Source organism: Salmo salar, chromosome ssa19, assembly GCF_905237065.1.
Source record: "Salmo salar chromosome ssa19, Ssal_v3.1, whole genome shotgun sequence".
Taxonomy (NCBI): Eukaryota; Metazoa; Chordata; class Actinopteri; order Salmoniformes; family Salmonidae; genus Salmo; species Salmo salar.
Genome location: NC_059460.1, coordinates 66,305,656 through 66,327,748, shown reverse-complemented (window position 1 = coordinate 66,327,748; position 22,093 = coordinate 66,305,656). Strand labels below are relative to the sequence as shown.

General features: G+C 39.5%; 1 protein-coding gene across 1 annotated transcript in view; it reads right to left on the bottom strand.

Annotated features, from left to right (window-relative positions):
• Positions 1-22,093, bottom strand: part of LOC106579414 (pro-neuregulin-3, membrane-bound isoform) — a 436,757-nt gene that overhangs the window by 27,587 nt on the left and 387,077 nt on the right. Inside the window, exon 6 of the mRNA XM_045702613.1 lies at positions 14,288-14,414. Within this exon, the coding sequence (XP_045558569.1) occupies positions 14,288-14,414 (127 nt within the window). The remainder of the gene's footprint in view (positions 1-14,287; positions 14,415-22,093) is intronic.

Below are 22,093 nucleotides of genomic sequence, written 5' to 3'. Positions count from 1 at the left end.
TAATCCTACCCAGTAACTAGAATATGCATATACTTATTATATATGGATAGAAAACACTCTAAAGTTTCCAAAACTGTTTGAATGGTGTCTGTGAGTATAACAGAACTCATTTGGCAGGCAAAACCCTGAGACATTTTCTGACAGGAAGTGGATACCTGATGTGTTGTATTGACTTTAAACCTATCCCATTGAAAAACACAGGGGTTTAGGAATATTTTGGCACTTCCTATTGCTTCCACTAGATGTCACCAGCCTTTACAAAGTGTTTTGAGTCTTCTGGAGGGAGATCTGACCGAACAAGAGCCATGGAACGATGATGTCCCATTAGACACCTGGCGCGCGAGTTCATGTTGGGTACCCTCGTTCCAATACGTTATAAAAGAGTATGCATTCGTCCACCTTGAATATTATTCATGTTCTGGTTAAAAAGGCCCTAATGATTTATGCTATACAACGTTTGACATGTTTGAACGAACGGAAATATATTTTTTCCCCTCGTTCATGACGAGAAGTCCGGCTGGCTTACATCATGTGCTAACGAGACGGAGATTTTTGGACATAAATGATGAGCTTTTTTGAACAAAACTACATTCGTTATGGACCTGTGATACCTGGAAGTGACATCTGATGAAGAGAATCAAAGGTAATGGATTATTTACATAGTATTTTCGATTTTAGATCTCCCCAACATGACGTCTAGTCTGTATCGCAACGCGTATTTTTCTGGGCGCAGTGCTCAGATTATTGCAAAGTGTGATTTCCCAGTAAGGTTATTTTTAAATCTGGCAAGTTGATTGAGTTCAAGAGATGTAAATCTATAATTCTTTAAATGACAATATAATATTTTACCAATGTTTTCTAATTTTAATTATTTAATTTGTTACGCTGACTTGACTGCCGGTTATTGGAGGGAAACGATTTCCTCAACATCAATGCCATAGTAAAACGCTGTTTTTGGATATAAATATGAACTTGATAGAACTAAAAATGCATGCATTGTCTAACATAATGTCCTAGGAGTGTCATCTGATGGAGATTGTAAAAGGTTAGTGCATCATTTTAGCTGGTTTTATGGTTTTGGTGACCCTGTCTTTGACTTGACAAAACATTACACACAACTCTTGTAAATGTACTGTCCTAACATACTCTAAATTTATGCTTTCGCCGTAAAACCTTTTTGAAATCGTAAAACGTGGTTAGATTAAGGAGATGTTTATCTTTCAAATGGTGTAAAATAGTTGTATTTTTGAAAAATTTGAATTTTGACATTTATTTGGATTCAAATTTGCCGCTCTTGAAATGCACCTGCTGTTGATGGAGTGCACCACGGGTGGCACGCTAGCGTCCCACCTAGCCCCAAGGTCCTGGAGAGGCCTAGCCAGTCTCCAGACCTTAATCCCATAGAAAATCTGTGGAGGGAGCTGAAGGTTCGAGTTGCCAAACGTCAGCCTTGAAACCTTAATGACCTGGAGAAGATCTGCAAAGAGGAGTGGGACAAAATCCCTCCTGAGGTTTGTGCAAACCTGGTGGCCAACTACAAAAAACGTCTGCCCTCTGTGATTCCCAACAAGGGTTTTACCACCAAGTACTAAGTCATGTTTTGCAGAGGGGTCAAATACTTATTTCCCTCATTATAATGCAAATCATTTTATAACATTTTTGACATGCGTTTTTCTGGATTTTTTTGTTGTTATTCTGTCTCTCACTGTTCAAATAAACCTACCATTAAAATTATAGACTGATCATTTCTTTGTAAGTGGGCAAACGAACAAAATCAGCAGGGGATCAAATACTTTCCCCCCCCCCACTGTATGTCAGGTAATCAGCAGGAAGGTCTGATTTCACTATTATTAAAATGGAAAACATAAAGATCCTGTCTATCTAAAAAACTGGAGGCCCCTTACACTTCAATGTTGTGATGCAAAAATACTAGTGAAATGATAGCACTCTGAATTAAAAGGGTTTTTACCAGGTATTGTTCATCCTGATCAGACTGGTTTTTGACATGGATGATACATTGGAGATAATATATGACATCTACTAGAAATAATAGAATATATAATAACATCTAAGAAGCCAGGCCTGGTATTTATAGCGGATTTTGAAAAGGCATTTGATAAAGTCAGACTCTTATTTATAAATGCCTGGATTTTTTCAATTTCAGTGATTCTCTTATAAAAAGGTTCAAAGTAATGTATAGCAACCCCAGGTGTAAAATAGTAAATAGCGGCTACTTCTCAGAGAGTTTTGAATTGCCAAGAGGAGTTAAACAAGGGTGTCCGCTGTCACCATATCTATTCGTTATGGCCATCGAAATGCTAGTTATTAAAATCAGATCCAATAACAACATTAGAGGATTAGAAATCCAAGGCTTAAAAATAAAAGTGTCCATGTATCCCGATGACTCAAATTTTATATTAAGTAAGCAAGCTAGATCCCTGCAATGTCTCATTGAATATCTAGATAACTTTTCTGGATTCTCTAGACTAAAACCCAATTAAGATAAGTGTACAATATTACATATTGGATTTTTTTTAAATACAAATTTTACATTACCCTGCAGTTTACCTCTAAAATGGGCTGATGGTGAAGCAGACATACTTGGTTTTCATATCACAAAATATATAAATATGCTCTCTACAATGAATTTCAATAGAAAACATGTAAAAATAGACAAGATTCTGCAACCATGGAGAGGTAAATACCTGTCTATTTATGGAACAAATTGCCCTGATTAACTCCTTAGTCATATCTCAGTTTATTCACTTATTATTATTCACTGCCTACTCCTGATGATTCGTTTTTCAAATCATATGAACAAAACATATTTCATTTTATCTAGGACGCTAAACCAGCCAAAATAAAGTGTTCCTATCTGTAAAATGAATATGAATTGGGTGGGTTGAGATTATTATATATAAAAGCACTAAATCTCTCTCTAAAAGCTTCACTTATTCAATAGTTTTACTTGAATCCTGTATGCTTCTCAAGTAGATTACTAAGAAAAGCTCATCCATTGTTTAAAAATTGTCTTTTTGCTTTTGTGCAGATTGCCATGTCTAATTTTCGATTAATTGAAAATGATTATTTTTTCAAAGTATCTCTCTTTTTCAAACAAGCATTGCAGAGCTGGCTACAATTTCAATTTCATCCCCCTGAAAAGATATAACAAATATTACAGCAAATATTATGGCTGAACTCAAATGTGCTGGTTGATAAATTACCTGTATTTATGGGAAAAATGTTTGAAAAGGGTATTTTGTTCTTAAATTATATTGTAAATTGGAATGGTAGAGTTATGTCTTTCATGGAGTTATCAGATTTATCAGTTATCTTCCTGCTTAATCCAAGTGTACTACCAATTGATTACAGCATTACCCCAAAAATAGAGGAGGCAGGTGGCAGCGGGAATAGGTAGGAAACTGGTCTGTCAGCCCAATATAAAGGATCACATCTCGCAGAGGAATAAAAATAGCATAAATAGGAAATTATACCAGTTTCATTTAAGGACCAGTATGTTGACAACTGTGCCATACAGATTGCAAAATAGTTGGGAAGAGATTTTTTGATGTACCGATTCCATGGTACAGGGTATATGAGTTTATATATAAAATGACGCAAGATTCAAGACTTTGTGCTTTTCAGCTAAAATTATTATATAGAATTCTTGCCACCAACAAAATGTTGAATATTTGGGGCATATAATCATCAAAGCTCTGCAGATTTTGTTGTGAGGATACAGAATCAATAGACCATTTATTTTGGTATTGCCCTCAGGTAGCCTGTTTCTGGTCTCAGGTTCAGGAATGGCTGAAAATGCATGACATTGATCTAAAATTTACCCTAGAAATAGTACTGTTATGAGATCATGAGAGATCAGGTCAGACAATTACTAATACTCTTAGTAAAAGTAATTATCTTCATCTTGCAATCTGTGGATTCTGTTCGACTAGATAGATTGAAGCTGTACGTTAAACATCACAGCATTGTTGAAAGATATATGTTGCGTAGAAATCCGAAGAGGGTGGCCAGCAGAGATATGTGGGATGGGATGAGGGAAGCTGAGGTTTGGGATGTGGAATTTGAGACAAGTGGGAGTGGAGTTGCTGGGCAGGATATAGAATGATGGTCAAAGATAAAGTAAATAATAAAGTCAAAATAAAACATAATCAAAAGTAAGTTTGAATGACACTGAGGGGCAGTGTTTTTACAGCTAATGCCAGTTTGCCTGAGGCTGATGCCATGCAGGTGTTTGTACACATACATGTACACACACACTCATTCAAATACACACATACACGGACACACACATATGTGCAGTGGCAAGAAAAAGTATGTGAACCCTTTGGAATTACCTGGATTTCTGCTTAAGTTATAAAATGTGATCTGTATTTCTGTATTGGTTATAAAATGTCATCTGATCTTCATCTAAGTCACAAAAATAGACAAACAGTTTGCTTAAACTAATAACACAAACAATGATATGTTTTCATGTCTTATTGAACACACCGTGTAAACATTCACAGTGTAGGGTGAAAAAGTATGTGAACCCTTGGATTTCATAACTGGTTGACCCTCCTTTGGCAGCAATCAACTCAACCAAACGTTGTCTGTAGCTGCAGACCAGACCTGCACAATGGTCAGGAGGAATTTTGGACCATTCATCTTCACAAAACTGTTTCAGTTCAGCAATATTCTTAGGGTGTCTGGTGTGAACCGCTCTCGAGGTCCTGCCACAGTATTTTAAATCGGGTTGAGGTCAGGACTCTGACTGGCCCACTCCAGAAGGCGTCTTTTCTTCTGTTGAAGCCATTCTGTTGTTGATTTACTTCTGTGTTTTGCGTCGTTGTCCTGTTGCATCACCCAACTTCTGTTGAGCTTCAATTGGTGGACAGATAGCCAAACATTCTCCTGCAAAATGTCTTGATAAACTTGGGAATTTATTTTTCTGTCGACGATAGCAAGCTGTCCAGGCCCTGAGGCAGCAAAGCAGCCCCAAACCATGATGCTCCTTCCACAATACTTTACAGTTGGGATGAGGTTTTGATGTTGGTGTGCTGTGTCTTTTTTTCTCCACACATAGTGTTGTGTGTTCCTTCCAGACAAACTCACCCTAATTTTAATCTGTCCTGAGAATATTTTGCCAGAATTGCTTTGGAACATCCAGGTGCTCCTTTGCGAACTTCAGACGTGTAGCAATGTTTTTTTTGGACAGCAGTGGCTTCTTCCGTGGTGTCCTCCCATGAACACCATTCTTGTTTAGTGTGTTACGTATCATAGACTCGTCAACAGAGATGTTAGCATGTTCCAGAGAATTCTGTAAGTCTTTAGCTGACACTCTAGGGTTCTTCTTAACCTCATTGAGCATTCTGTACTGTGCTCTTGCAGTCATCTTTGCAGGACGGCCACTCCTAGGGAGAGTAGAAACAGTGCTGAACTTTCTCCATTTATAGACCATTTGTCTTACCGTGGACTGCTGAACATCAAGGCTTTTAGAGATACTGTTTTAACCCCCTAGAGTTACATAACAAAAAAAGACTCATCAAAATCTGTCAGTTTAAGCAAGAGATATCAAGGTTTTTTGTATTTGATGCTTCCAAATCCACTGCATTCGCCAGGCGGCAAACCTAGAGTGGTGTTTGTCAGACCATGAGGCATCCCAAAAAACATCTCTAGCGTTCAAACGGTTGGACCTACAAAGTATTATGACCACTCTGTGGAAAGGGAGACTCACGAACACGATGGCATTTTGCTTTAAGATACCCACAAGTGTCATAGGACTCGTCTGAAGGTAACCAGTATAGGTTTAAAAAAACAAATGAAAGTATGAAGGTAGTTTTGTGCCTACCCAAAAAAGGGGTTAAATACTGTATGTGTAAAAAAGATTTAGGACAGATACTTCAAAACCTTGTTTCTTAAGTAAAAATGTTTTACTGTCCTTTTTGAAATTATGAATGTGTTATTCAATGCATTTCTATGGGCTTTAGTAGTAAAGGCCTAAATCAATATTTTATCAAACAATTTTGTAGAACCCTTTCTACAAAGGGTTCTATATGGAACCCAAAATGGTTCTACCTGGAACCAAAAATGGCTCTACTTGGAACCAAAAAAGGGTTCTCCTTTGGGGACAGCCGAAGAACCCTTTGGAACCCTTTTTTCTAAGAGTGTAGAATCAACACTCAGATATAACACTCTTTTTACCCGAGAGCTGAGATTTTAACACTTACAAATTTGTTGTGTGGGGATTTGAACTTGCAACCTTTTGCAAGTTCAAGAGTTTGGCACTATTGAAGAGATTGGCACTGTTGACTCCTATAAACTTGGGAGTTATAGTGGACAATAAACTGAACAGGAAGGAGAATTCTCAGAGTATCTACAAAAAAGCCCAATTCAGAATGCACTTTTTAAACACTATTATTACACACAGAGTCCATGCAAGTGACTTGTTATGCAAATGTTTTCTCCTGGACTTATTTATGCTTGCCATAACAGAGGTTGAATAATTGACTCAAGACATTTCAGCTTTGCATTTTTCATTAATTTGTAAGCATTTCAAAAAACATTATTCCACTTTGACATTATGGGGTATTGTGTGTAGGCCAGTGACATAACATTGCAATTGAATCCGTTTCAAATTCAGGTAACACAACAAAATGTGAAAAAGGTCAACAGGTGTGAACATGTTCTGAAGACACTGTATGGTAATAAAGGGTTTACTTTTAATTCAAACACAATCACTAAGGCAGTAACTTGGTGAAGGCTACATGACTAAAAGTTATTGAATGCAACAATAATGTCTTTGTCACTAACAAACACAATCATGGGTGATTATATCTCACATTCACTTGAAAGGCATGCTGGGAAATATGCAAATACAGCTTTACAACCTTTAATGATAAACCCGCTCCCAACTCGAATAAAGTGTTCATTTAAGTTGTAATTTGCAACACCCAGTTTGTGAACACTTTGAAAAGTGTTAGGTTAATACTATTTCGGTGGGTCACATACAGTATAATGTCTAAGAAAGTGTTGAATTTAATACTGTCGGTCTTAAATTTCTGATCTCAAATTTGATGTTCAGACCATTTATGCACACTTTAAATCAAGTGTTGTTTAGTACTTCTATTTTGATGTTGGTTTTGTCTGAAAATCTGACAATTATTGACTTCATTCTGGGCCACTTTTAGTAAAGTGCAGAAACAGATTGTTGCCAATAAATCTGAGGCCAATCTCTGTTATGCCAACAGACGTGGTGTCAGTTTTTATTATATATATATTTTTTTATTGAATATCCAAAACATACAATATACTTGCAGTTAAAGCCGCTGAACAACTACACCACACCAGTCATCCAACAGACTCCTATTTAGAGCGACACACAGAACCATCCATGGTCAATACCCTGCTCAAGGGCACGTCGACAGATCTCCAACAGGGCCCAAAAAAATATATAAAATGAATTCCATTCCCCACCCCCATCCCTCAACCATCCGAGACCCCTACCAAAGTCACCCCCCAAGAACAATTTTATATATATATATATATATATATATATATATGTATATATATATATATATATATATATATATAAAATTAATTCCATTCCCCACCCCCAAGAACCCCCCCAGAACAATGTTTATATATATAAAATGAATTCCATTCCCCACCCCCAAGAACCCCCCCAGAACAATTTTCATATATTGTGGCAAAGAAGGGGGTCGAGTGATAAATGGCAGATATGTGAGGGCAGAACTAATAAACGGGCTCTGCCCGATCACTAAAATGGCCACCCCGATCAGAACTACAGATCACAAAATGTCCGACTGCCAAAACTACAATTCCCAGAAGCAAGGGGAACCCTCAGAAGGTGGAGCCGACCCATAGATAAAAGGTCAAGAAAAACCAGGAAGAGAGAGAGAGGGCGGGAAGGATCTATGAACCATAGAGAAAGAGACAATCTACATTGGCTGGATTTACAGTGTACGAGCTGGACTGTTTTGGACTTACCTGTTGGCGTTTAGACCTGGACCTACCGAGAACCAGATTTGTGTACCGAACCCTGCTATCCTTGACCTTACCTGCGGCCTGGGTGGACCAGGACAGCGAAACAAACACACAGGTACTGTCATGTTCGAAATAACTTTCATTCTGGGCTGACTTTGGTGACAGTTTCCCACTTAATTTGTGACAAACGCTCCTAACTTTGAAGAGGTTTGCCACAATATATATAAAATGAATTCCATTCCCCACCCCCACCCCTCAACCATCCGAGACCCCTACCAAAGTCACCCCCCAAGAACAATTTTTTATATATATAAAATGAATTCCATTCCCCACCCCCAAGAACCCCCCCCCACAATGCACCAACAACCAAGAAAATGAACCCATGGGAAAAAAGACAAAAGAAAAATAGAAAACAACAATGCAAAAAAACAAAGGACCTCAAGGACAACTAAAATCATAACAGCAAGGTCAACTGTATATGTTTGAGTGCATGTCTGGCACTATTTACAGTGGCAAGAAAAAGTATGTGAACCCTTTGGAATTACCTGGTTTTCTGCATAAATTATTCATAACATGATCTTCATCTTAGTCACAACAATAGACAAACACAGTGTGCTTAACCTCTATGGGCTAGGTGGGACGCTTGCGTCCCACCTACGTAACAGCCACTTGCAGCCTGTGGCGCGATTTTCAAAACCTTAAAAATCCTATTACTTCAATTTCTCAAACATATGACTATTTTACAGCTATTTAAAGACAAGACTCTCGTTAATCTAACCACACTGTCCGATTTCAAAAAGGCTTTACAACGAAAGCAAAACATTAGATTATGTCAGCAGAGTACCAAGCCAGAAATAATCAGACACCCATTTTTCAAGCCAGCATATAATGTCACCAAAACCCAGAAGACAGCTAAATGCAGCACTCACCTTTGATGATCTTCATCAGATGACAACCCTAGGACATTATGTTATACAATACATGCATGTTTTGTTCAATCAAGTTCATATTTATATCAAAAACCAGCTTTTTACATTAGCATGTGACGTTCAGAACTAGCATACCCCCCGCAAACTTCCGGGGAATTCGCTAACATTTTACTAAATTACTCACGATAAACGTTCACAAAAAGCATAACAATTATTTTAAGAATTATAGATACAGACCTCCTCTATGCACTCGATATGTCCGATTTTAAAATAGCTTTTTGGTGAAAGCACATTTTGCAATATTCTAAGTACATAGCCCAGGCATCACGGGCTCGCTATTTAGACACCCGGCAAGTTTAGCACTCACCATAATCATATTTACTATTATAAAAGTTTGATTACCTTTTGTTGTCTTCGTCAGAATGCACACCCAGGACTGCTACTTCAATAACAAATGTTGGTTTGGTCCAAAATAATCCATCGTTATATCCAAATAGCGGCGTTTTGTTCGTATGCGTTCCAGACACTATCCGAAATGGTAAAGAAGTGTCGCGCGCATGGCGCAATTCGTGACAATAAAATTCTAAATATTCCATTACCGTACTTCGAAGCATGTCAACCGCTGTTTAAAATCAATTTTTACGCCATTTTTCTCGTAGAAAGCGATAATATTCCGACAGGGAATCTCCTTTTCGGCAAACAGAGGAAAAAAAACACAAAGGCGGGGGCGGTCGGGTCACGCGCATAAGCCCAGAGTCCCTTGATCGGCCACTTGAGAAAGGCGATAATGTGTTTCAGCCTGGGGCTGGAATGACGACATTCTGTTTTTTCCCGGGCTCTGAGCGCCTATGGACGACGTGGGAAGTGTCACGTTAGAGCAGAGATCCTTAGTAAAAGATAGAGATGGAAAAGAAGTTCAAGAAATGGTCAGACAGGCCACTTCCTGTAAAGGAATCTCTCAGGTTTTGACCTGCCATTTGAGTTCTGTTATACTCACAGACACCATTCAAACAGTTTTAGAAACTTTAGGGTGTTTTCTATCCATATGTAATAAGTATATGCATATTCTAGTTACTGGGTAGGAGTGGTAACCAGATTAAATCGGGTATGTTTTTTATCCAGCCGTGTCAATACTGCCCCCTAGCCATAACAGGTTAAACTAATAACACACAAATTATTGTATTTTTCTTGTCTATGTTGAATACATAATTTAAACATCCACAGTGTAGGTTGGAAAAGGTATGTGAACCCCAAGGCTAATGACCTCCAAAAGCTAATTGGAGTTAGGAGTCAGTTAACCTGGAGTCCAATCAATGAGACGAGATTGGAGATGTTGGTTAGAGCTGCCCTGCCCTATTAAGAATACTCATAAAATTTGAGTTTGCTATTCACAAGAAGCATTGCCTGATGTGAACCATGCCTCAAACAAAAGAGATCTCAGATCTAAGATGAAGAATTGTTTACTTGCATAAAGCTGGAATGGGTTAACCTCTACAGGATTGGTGGGTCCCCCTCGGGACGGTTGAGCTAACGTAGGCTAATGCGATTAGCATGAGGTTGTAGGTAACAAAAACCTTTCCCAGGACATAGACATATCTGATATTGGCAGAAAGATTAACAAGAATTTAAGCTATCTGCACTGTCCAATTTACAGTAGCTATTACAGTGAAATAATACCATGCTATTGTTTGAGGAGAGTGCACAGTTTTGAACTTGAAAAGTTATTCATAAACCAATTAGGCGTATTTGGGCAGTCTTGATACAACATTTTGAACAGAAATGCAATGGTTCATTGGATCAGTCTAAAACTTTACACATACACTGCTGCCATCTAGTGGGTAAAATCTAAATTGCGTCTGGACTGGTATAATACATTATGGCCTTTCTCTTGCAATTCAAAGATGATGGTACAAAACAAATACAAAAAACACGTTTTTTTCTTTGTTTTATCTTTTACCAGATCTAATGTGTTATATTTTCCTACATTCATTTCACATTTCCACAAACTTCAAAGTGCTTCCTTTCAAATGGTATCAAGAATATGCATATCCTTGCTTCAGATCCTGAGCTACATTCATTTTAGGCGAAGATTTGGGAAAAAGGGTCCGATCCTAAAGAAGCTCAGATCTTATTTGTTTTTTTGGCTTTGCATGTTTTACAGCAGTGTAGTGGCTAGTGTGTTGTGTTATGCCATTGTGTACTGGAAGGGAAACTTAGAGAAGGAGGACATACTTTTTTGGACAAAACCATAAAGAAAGCAAGAGTCAATGCATGGCATGTTCATAAAAAGTATGCAATCTAAAACACATGATCATGGACAATGCCGCACACCCACTCCACAGCACTCTAATGCAACACAGTAGGAACTTCAGTAACAGGTTCATCCTGCCCAAAATATCCAGAGAGGTTCAGTAGGTAATTTTTACTCACAGCCATGATGCTTTTTAATGAGTGTAAATTACTCATTTATGATGCCTTTTTAATGAGTGTTGTTGATGCTGTTTCCCAGGAGGATAGACAACCATTTCCTACCTATATTTTATGGCTATTAAAATGCAGCTGTTTTATGTGTCGTATTATGTATTTTATCATGTGTTTGTCACTGATACAGGTATTGTCTTTGTAATTTTATTGATTAATGCTGAAGTGATAAAACAATTTCCCAAGTTAGGATTAATAAAGTAATACTCTATTCTTGGGTCAGGAGTGCATTGATGTTTCTGCAGTGTCATAAGGTACATATTTACTACCAACAACATGCACTGAGTGTACAAGATATTAGGAATACTTTCCTAATATTGAGTTGCACCACCTTTGCCCTCAGAACAGCCTCAATTTGTCAGGGCTTGGACTCTACAAGGTGTCGAAAGCGTTCCACGGGTATGCTGACCCATGTTGACTCCAATGCATCCCAGTTGTGCCAAGTTGGCTGGATGTCCTTTGGGTGGTGGACCATTCTTGAAACACACAGGAAACTGGTAAGCATGAAAAACCCAGCAGCGTTTCAGTTCTTGACACATTCAAACCAGTGTGCCTAGCATCTACTACCATACCCATTCAAAGCCACATCAATATTTTGTCTTGCCCATTCAACCTCTGAATGGCACACATACACAATACATGTCTCAATTGTCTCAAGGCTTAAAAATCCTTCTTTAACCTGTTTCCTCCTCTTCATATACACTGAATGAAATAGAGGCTTTAACAAGTGACATCAATAAGGGATCATAGCTTTCACCTTGATTCACCTGGTCAATCTATGTCATGGAAGGATAAGGTGTTCCTAATGTTTTTTTACACTCAGTGGATCTCCACACAGTCTATAAATGAGAGGAAACAGGCCTAATGAGCAGCATTTCATGGCATAAAAGAAAACATGGTGAAGAGAGGAAAAACAGGATGGTTATTCATAACCATCACAGCAGTAAAGAACCCTTCCTGATATGCAAATAACAATTTGGTGAAAATGGTTACACATATACCCCTCACCCCTGACAAAGAACCTCTCAAGATTTTATTTCAAAGAGTGTACTTATCTTAAATATACGGTTGAAGTCATAAGTTTACATACACTTAGGTTGGAGTCATTAAAACTCGTTTTTCAACCACTTCACACATTTCTTGTTAACAAACTATAGTTTTGGCAAGTCAGTTAAGACATCTACTTTGTGCATGACACAAGTCATTTTTCCAACAATTGTTTACAGACAGATTAGTTCGCATATAATTCACTGTATAACAATTCCAATGGGTCAGAAGTTTACATACACTAAGTTGACTGTGCTTTTAAACAGCTTGGAAAATTCCAGAAAATTATGTCATGGCTTTAGAAGTTTCTGATAGGCTAATTGACATCATTTGAGTCAATTGGAGGTGTACCTGTGGATGTATTTCAAGGCCTACCTTCAAACTCAGTGCCTCTTTGCTTGACATCATGGGAAAATCAAAAGAAATCTGCCAAGACCTCAGAAAAACAATTGTAGACCTCCACAAGTCTGGTTCATCCTTGGGAGCAATTTCCAAATGCCGGAAGGTACCACGTTCATCTGTACAAACAATAGTACGCAAGTATAAACACCATGGGACCACGCAGCCGTCATACCGCTCAGGAAGGAGACGCGTTCTGTCTCCTAGAGATGAACGTACTTTGGTGCGAAAAGTGCAAATCAATCCCAGAACAACAGCAAAGGACCTTGTGAAGATGCTGGAGGAAATGGGTAAAAAAGTATCTATATCCACAGTAAAACGAGTCCTATATCGACATGACCGTTCTGCCCCTGAACAAGGCAGTTAACCCACTGTTCCTAGGCCGTCATTGAAAATAAGAACTTGTTCTAAATTGACTTGCCTAGTTAAATAAAGGTAAAATATATATATTTTTTAAATAACCTGAAAGATCGCTCATCCAAGGAAAAAGCCACTGCTCCAAAACAACCATAAAAAAGCCAGACTACGGTTTGCATCTGCACATGGGGACAAAGATCGTACTTTTGGAGAAATGTCCTCTGGTCTGATGAAACAAAAATAGAACTGTTTGGCAATAATGACCATTGTTATGTTTGGAGGAAAAAGGGGGATGCTTGCAAGCCGAAGAACACCATCCCAACCGTGAAGCACGGGAGTGGCAGCATCATGTTGTGGGGGTGCTTTGCTGCAAGAGGGACTGGTGCACCTCACAAAATAGATGGCATCACGAGGATGGAAAATTATGTGGATATATTGAAGCAACATCTCAAGACATCAGTCAGGAAGTTAAAGCTTGGTCGCAAATGGGTCTTCCAAATTGACAATGACCCCAAGCATACTTCCAAAGTTCTGGCAAAATGGCTTAAGGACACAAAGTCAAGGTCTTTGAGTGGCCATCACAAAGCTCTGACCTCAATCCTATAGAAAATATGTGGGCAGAACTGGAAAAGCATGTGCAAGCAAGGAGGCCTATAAACCTGACTCAGTGACACCAGCTCTGTCAGGAGGAATGGGCCAAAATTCACCTAACTTATTGTGGGAAGCTTGTGGAAGGCTACCCGAAACGTTTTACCCATGTTAAACAATTTAAAGGCAATGCTACCAAATACTAATTGAGTGTAAACTTCTGACCCACTGGGAATGTGATGAAAGAAATAAAAGCTGAAATAAATAATTCTCTCTACTATTATTCTGACATTTCACATTCTTAAATTAAAGTGGTGATCCTAACTGACCTAAAACAGGGCATTTTTTCCCGGATTAAATGTCAGGAATTGTGAAAAACTGAGTTTAAAGGTATTTGGCTTAGGTGTATGTAAATTTCCGACTTCAACTCTATATGAACGTCAAAGTAGAATACAATAAGAAAGGCTGGTTCTTTATCTCACCTTTTGAAGCTGCAGGCCGCACTGAGGCCTGGGGCAGGATTTAGACATCCGCCCAGAGGAGTTGATTCCGCACTCCCTCAGGTTCCAGCTCTCAGAGAATTGCATATGTAGCTTTTCCCTGTGTCTCCTGCAGATGGGAGAGAGGCCATACCGAGTTTAATACAAAGCCCCACCTTCAGCTTTCATGATCCTCAGATACTGTAGGCCTACTCTACAGTATATTGCTCTGGGTTAGAGCTTTGTGTCCCTGGCTCTTGTACACTGATCCACTGTCTTTGAGCTGCATTCACGTCTTACAGGTGCCTCGTCACTGCTTGATGAGATTCTGTTGTCCAGATAATCCAGATAATCCAGCACACAGTCACAGGGTGCAATTAAAATGTGTGTAATAATTTTTATTGAACTGTTAACACTGCTTTAAACGGCACCCCTTTTGCTACATGGTGAATGTTGTCAATAACTATGGTAATTTTCATCCTGTTCATTCCACCCATGACAAGGCTCAATTATTTTGCAGCCATGTTAAATCATTTGTAATCAAGCAGCCACTGGATTATAGTGGTGGACGCTTTGAGGCAAACCCTTCAATGTTACAAAGCCAGTAATGGCCGTTACACACATTGTAATAATTGCGGAGAGCCAGGGTAGGGGCGAAGGAAAGGTGCTCGGAGTGGAGAGGAAGAAGCAGTATTTTCAAAGTGAAGGTTTAATCAAAGTGATGTTGCATAAAACTTCTGTTAGGCACACAGGCATTTGTTTACACCGTGCTGTGAAATTTGAATGCTGATTGGTTAAAACTGCATTCCAGCCGGTGTCTATTCCACAAGTTACCACCGGCTAAATCTATGACGTTAAAATACCTATTTACTTTGTTCCATCTGACTGCTCAATCCACTCTCTCATCAGCCCAACCAAGCAATTTATAAACTTGATCTCCACTATAAAAAGCATCTAGACATTATCTTACATTTCTTTTAGACTAACATTTTGTTTTCAACAGCGGAGATTTGTATAAACCTTGTTCTCTGTCTCTCTGACATTTGCAACATTGTTTCAATATTCAAATTCTATCTCCAGCTGTCCTATAGTAATTAAGGTGTTGGAAGTTGGGCAGGCAGAGTTTCTCAGCTCAGCCAGGCATAATTTTTATGGATGTATACAAATAAATGTAAATTAAAAAAAGGTCAAACAAAATGAAGTGCAGCTAGTTTTCAATTTTTCCAGCTTCAGTTTGAAGCAATTGTGTTAGCTGTGTTTATTGACTAGCTCCTGCTCTGAACAACAGCACCTCATTAGCTCATTGTTATGGATGTATTCAAGTAAAGTCACTAGAAAACAGCTTAGACAAATGCAAATGCAGCTAACCGATAGAACGAATGACCAGCCGGCTTGGGTAGCAACCCTAGATTTGTAACCCTAGACTATATCTTATGGAAAGATGAATTAGTATGAATAAATTCCTCAAAATAACGTTTTTAATGAAAATGTCAATCATTATCATCATTTGAATATGTTGGTATCCCATTGATAAGATCCAACCTCATGCAAATTTCAGCAATGCGACTTTATGATAACCTGGTAGACAGCTTAAGCAGCTTAACAGTAACTGTGCTGGATAGGCTACCACTTAAATGCTGTTGTGCATGCTGTTCGGAAGAAAATCCCATGATGGGAGATTTTGGTGATAAAGTAGTGGCAGGTAGTGAGCGATGTGAATTGACAGAAAGAGACAGACACTGGTTTGAAACCTTTTTTGGTTTCAAACTGCACTTGTCAGCAGTTTACAAACCATGAAGGCATAAAAAATATATATATACAGAAAAACTCAGATATAATGCATCAGAATTTACCTATGGTTATTGTTGAGGATGAGTACATCACTTTGATTAAACGTACATTTCAAAACACTAGAATGCTCTCTTTTGTCATATTTCTAAGTACAGCATCAATGAACTGGAGCCTAAGGCTGCAGTTACACAACACAACTTGCACACAATTTTAGTTGTAGTTGGAGGTTGCATGTGCCATAATCTCAAGCAATTTTTCTGCTACATGAAGCAACTCAAATAAAATTGCACGCAAAAGCCAATCAAAGTGAAGCTGCTTCTGTCATATTGTTTGAGTATCCTAAACGAACCCCATGTCATATGCTGCAGTACATAGTGATTTTACAAATGATTTGTTTATCCAACCGTTCGTTATTGTTAGAGGATTGATTTAGACAAAATGCTGGCTGCACAGTTTAGCTAGAAACAACGAAATTGCCAACCAATGTACCCTCACATTTTTTTCAGGACTGAGCAAATTTCAGGCCTGCTGAGCACAAACTTGAACATTGTGAAAATTCTGTGCAAATTCCAGTGCACGTTTACTGTGAACACAGGCTGTCCCTGCTTCTACAGTTTTAACAGTCTACTGTGGCTATTTGATCATAATGAATGCTTACCATCAAAAACATTGGAGAAAATGCATCCCATAACATTTTGAGCCTACAGTGGTAGCCAATGTGTGGCGTTCAATTTGGCCTACATTCCATGAGACTATTTAAATAGAAAACCTGTTTATCCACTTGTTCTTCAGACAGGGTGACTGAAAATGTTGTTGTGTTGTTTGAAGCAAGAAACTACTTTACAAAATAAAATGCATTATTATTCTGATACCATTATTACAGAGAATCAAATGAATTATGCTACCCTCTGCCTATTGGCAAAGCTTATTCAAGCATGTCTCAAAATACAACACTGCCCCTTTAAGACAAAAAAAAAGCTTTTTACCTGACTTTCTTTTCAAAGATGTCTAGAAATGTATATGTTTTGTGCTCTTGTATGAAGCATTCACTCCCCTATTACTTACTACAAATGATCTATAACTGGGCTAATAACTCACCAGCTAGCAAAGGATAGGAACAAAATGTGCACATTTGGCAACTCTCGCTTTGATCTCGAAACAAGTGCATCTACTCATGACTGCTCATGTCGTAAACACAGTCCAGTTCAAAGTAAATGGCACAGATCCATATATGGCAATGGTCTATTTGCATATAGGCCTACTCCAATTCTGATTGTTTATTCTGCACCGATCTGTGTAGAGTACGGGCTGAGTAGTGCGTGTCAATCCAATATAATTCTACTCCGATGCATTCTGCCTAGTACAACATCTCTTGCATAGTTCGTTTTGTATCGGTATGTTGCATTGAAAGTGGCTAATATTGCGCTGATTCGATCACAATTTCCACAGTAAAGGAAAACGTTGATAGTGTTAACCAACTATTTTCTGAGTGAAGATCACCTTGACTCAAAATGCAAGCCGAGATCTACCTCTCAGATTTATTTTTAACATGACTTAAAAGTAATCTCTCTCTAGTCATAGTTTTAAACGTTTTGAAATCTCACAGTATCAACTTTGCTGTAGCTTTCTTTTATGCCTGCTACTTTACTGCAGACACGGTCATTTAACTATAAAAAACTGAAATATTACATGTACATAAGTATTCAGACCCTTTACTCAGCATCTTTCAAAAATGTTGTTGCTTTGTCATTATGGGGTATTGTGTGTAGACTGATGAGGAAAACAATGAATTTAATCCAATTTTAGAATGAGGCTGCAACGTAACAAAATGTGGGAAAAAATCAAGGGGTCTGAATATTTTCCTAATGCACTGTATATATATGTCACGTCCTGACCAGTATAAGGGTTATTTGTTATTGTAGTTTGGTCAGGACGTGGCAGAGGGTATTTGTTTTATGTGGTTCGGGGTGGTGGTTTATTTAGTAGGGCGTTTGATTTATTATTTCCGGGTTTTTGGGTTATGTTCTTTCTGGTTTGTTGTATGTCTATGTTTAGGTTGATGGGGGGTTGGACTCTCAATTGGAGGCAGGTGCTTTCTCGTTGCCTCTGATTGAGAGTCCTATATATGGGTAATTGTTTGGTTTAGTGTTGTGGAAGATTGTCTCTTGTTTTGTGTGTCTATACCTGACAAGACTGTTTTGTTGATCGTCCGTTCTTTTGTTTGTTATTTTGGTGTTCTTTTTTAGTTAAAATAAACTACAAGATGAGCATCCACATTCCTGCTGCGTTTTGGTCCTCCATTCCAGACGACATCCGTGACAGAATCTCCCACCACAAACGGACCAAGCAGCGGAGGAAGGAGCAACAGGTGGACTGTAAGGAGCAAGGGGAATTTGGTGAGGACCGGGAATGCTACCGGGGTACACGACTGGCGAGGAAACTGGAGAGGCAGCCCCAAGATTTTTTTTGGGGGGGCACACGGACAGATCGGCGGAGCCGAGGATGGAACCAGAGCTAGTCGGGGTAAAATTGGAGGTGAGAGTAACAGAGACAATAAAGGAATTGATGGGAAAATTGGAGGAGAAAAGGATGAGAGAGCTACTGTGTTGGTGTATTAGGCACGACATTCGCCCTACAGAGCGTGTCCTAATAATATCACCTGAGTTAGCGTTCATTACTAGTCCTGAGGTGCGTGCTAGCTGTCTGGTGAGGATAGTACCAGCACCACGCACCACGCCTCCAGTTTGTCAGCCCAGTCCGACTCGTCCTGTTCCCGCTCCCCGCACTAGCCCTGAGGTGCGTGTTCCCAGGCTGATACCTACAGTACCAGCACCAGGCATCAGGCTTCCAGTGCGTCAGCCCAGTCTGACTCGTCCTGTTCCCGCTCCCCGCACTAGCCCTGAGCTGCGTGTTCCCAGTCTGGCACGTCCAGTACCAGCACCACGCACCAGGCTTCCAGTGCGTCAGCCCAGTCCGACTCGTCCTGTTCCCACTCCCCGCACTAGCCCTGAGGTGCGTGTTCCCAGTCTGCCACGTCCAGTACCAGCACCACGCACCAGGCTTCCAGTGCGTCAGCCCAGTCCGACTCGTCCTGTTCCCGCTCCCCACACTAGCCCCGAGGTGCGTGTTCCCAGGCTGATACCTACAGTACCAGCACCACGCATCAGGCTTCCAGTGCGTCAGCCCAGTCCGACTCGTCCTGTTCCCGCTCCCCGCACTAGCCCTGAGGTGCGTGTTCCCAGTCTGGCAGGTCCAGTACCAGCACCACGCACCAGGCTTCCAGTGCGTCAGCCCAGTCCGACTCGTCCTGTTCCCGCTCCCCGCACTAGCCCTGAAGTGCGTGTTCCCAGTCTGCCACGTCCAGTACCAGCACCACGCACCAGGCTTCCAGTGCGTCAGCCCAGTCCGATTCATCCTGTTCCCGCTCCCCGCACTAGCCCTGAGGTGCGTGTTCCCAGTCTGGCACGTCCAGTACCAGCACCACGCACCAGGCTTCCAGTGCGTCAGCCCAGTCTGACTCGTCCTGTTCCAGAGTGGCCCGTCTGCCCGTTATCAGCCAGAGTGGCCCGTCTGCCCGTTATCAGCCAGAGTGGCCCGTCTGCCCGTTATCAGCCAGAGTGGCCCGTCTGCCCGTTATCAGCCAGAGTGGCCCGTCTGCCCGTTATCAGCCAGAGTGGCCCGTCTGCCCGTTATCAGCCGTTATCCGTTCTTTTGTTTGGTATTTTGGTGTTCTTTTTGAGTTAAAATAAACTACAAGATGAGCATCTACATTCCTGCTGCGTTTTGGTCCTCCATTCCAGACGATATATATACACTCCACTCCGGACTCCGACATTGCTAGTCCTAATATTGACATTTTTCTTAATTCCATTATTTTACTTTTTAGATTTGTGTGTACTGTTATGTATTGTTAGATATTACTGCACTGTTGGAGCTAGGAACACAACCATTTCACTACACCCACAATAACATTTGCTAAATATGTGTATGCAACCAATACAATTTGATGTGATTTGATTGTTTCCTCTCTGCCTTGGTCTTTGCCTGTGTCCACATACTCCCTTGCATTTTGTGAACTTCATTCTGACGTTGCAGTACATGGTTATGAAATGCTGTTCATAGTATGCTGTCTTTCCCAAAAGTATGTGGCAGTGTCCACACTCTTTCATGGGCCAAGTCCTGGGTTTGAGATCATCTGCCTTTCGATTTGACATGATAGCTACAGATTTTTTTTTCTTCAGCCAATCGTCAAAAAAGAATATGTCAGGGAGAGATATTTTATGTAGAATAACCGATACCGACTTTGAGCGAATAATTGCAGATCTGTGCAACTAGAGCCAAAGATGGTGGATGAATGTCTTACACAGGCCTTTCACAATTAAAACTAGATGGTAACTTTACAACTAAAGTTGTGGGGCTTGCATTAGTTCTTTAAAAGCATTTTTGTGGTAATGGAAAGAAGTTTAAAAAGTTCGACTTTACAATTAAAAGCAAAGGAGTTACAAATAGTCAAAGTTAAATTTAGTAAAATAATTGGTCTCATTACTTTGATAGATTACTATATTCGTAATTCTTCTTTATTGTGTATCCCTTTCGGGAAATTTGTCTTGCATCTCAACAAACCACAGCACAGCATCATCACATAAGTGCATAAATACATAAATCAACCTTAAGTTGGATTGTGGGGCAGTTAGATCACAAAAATGTCTAAACTACAGTTGTTGCATGTGAAAACTGAAATAAGAAAGACAAAGCGATCTTCTGTCAGAAGATGGGAATAAAAGGCAGGATCATGTGGACAACACTTAGGAAAGCAAAGCAACTCAATCATTCATGCTGTGGGTTTAAATTGATGCACAATGTACTTTTGTAAAACGTTCAGTGTAAATTTTTGATTGTAGTTGAATGATGATGTAATGATTGGAATGTTTAGGCTATTATTTGGGAAGAGAAATATGATGGTGAATCTAGTGATGACAAAAAGTATTTTTGTGGTAGTTGAACTATGTAGTATAGGTTCATATGTAGACCTATTGATAGTTAGTTGTAGTTATATATAATAAATAAACTCTTTAGGCTAACAGTGATCACTGAAAAGTATAATTCCTGAAGAAAACGTGGTGTGCTTGCAAGCTTGAAATGTTATAGTAGTGGTAGTACCTGCAGTAGTAATGGTGGTGACTGGTTGTAGTTGAAAAAGTAGGTAGATGAAAAGATTGATTGATTGATTGATTGATTGATTGGTGGATTGATAGGATAGCCTGAACATGTGAAAGTTGGTTTGGTGTCTCTAGCTTGAACGGTTCAAGAGTAACAATTATTGTTGTGGGTATTATATGCTTATATATGCATATTTGAGTAGTTATAATTAAAGTGGGTGGTGGTCAGTAAATGTGTTGTTGTTGTCAGGAGTTGTGTGGTTGTGGTCAGTAATTTAATGGTTCAGTAATTGTATTGGTGAGTAGTTTAGTGGTTGTGGTCACTAGCTGTGGTCAGCAGTTGTGTGGTTGTGGTTAGCAGTTGTGTACTTGTGGTCAGTAGTTGTGTGCAGTAGCTGTGGTCAATAGTTGTGGCCAATAGTTATGTGATCAGTAGTTGTATGTTTGTGGTCACTAACTGTGGTCAGTAATGAATCTTCTAGCTTCTGACATGACAATGCATAAGACAGCAGTTGATGAGTTACTTAAACAGCTCTATCTATTGATTGGTTGAAGCTATTCCTAATATTTTCAGTTTTGAAAAGCAGAGAAGTAGAGGAAGATTTCATACGTTCCTAGTTTTTGTCTGACTTGGGGGAGTTGTCAAAACGGCAGTCGTTTGGAAAAAGTTGGGGGGAAATGTGTTAATGTGTTATTGCAGTTACTGAAACAGCTGTATCGTTATATACGTAGCAGATAGTTCCGCAAACAGATTTGAATAGCAGAGAAGTAGACGAAGATGTCATACCCTCTCACTGTTTGTCTAACTTGTTGGGGAAGTGGTAAAAATGTCTGTTTTTTATAAAAAGTTACAGAGAGT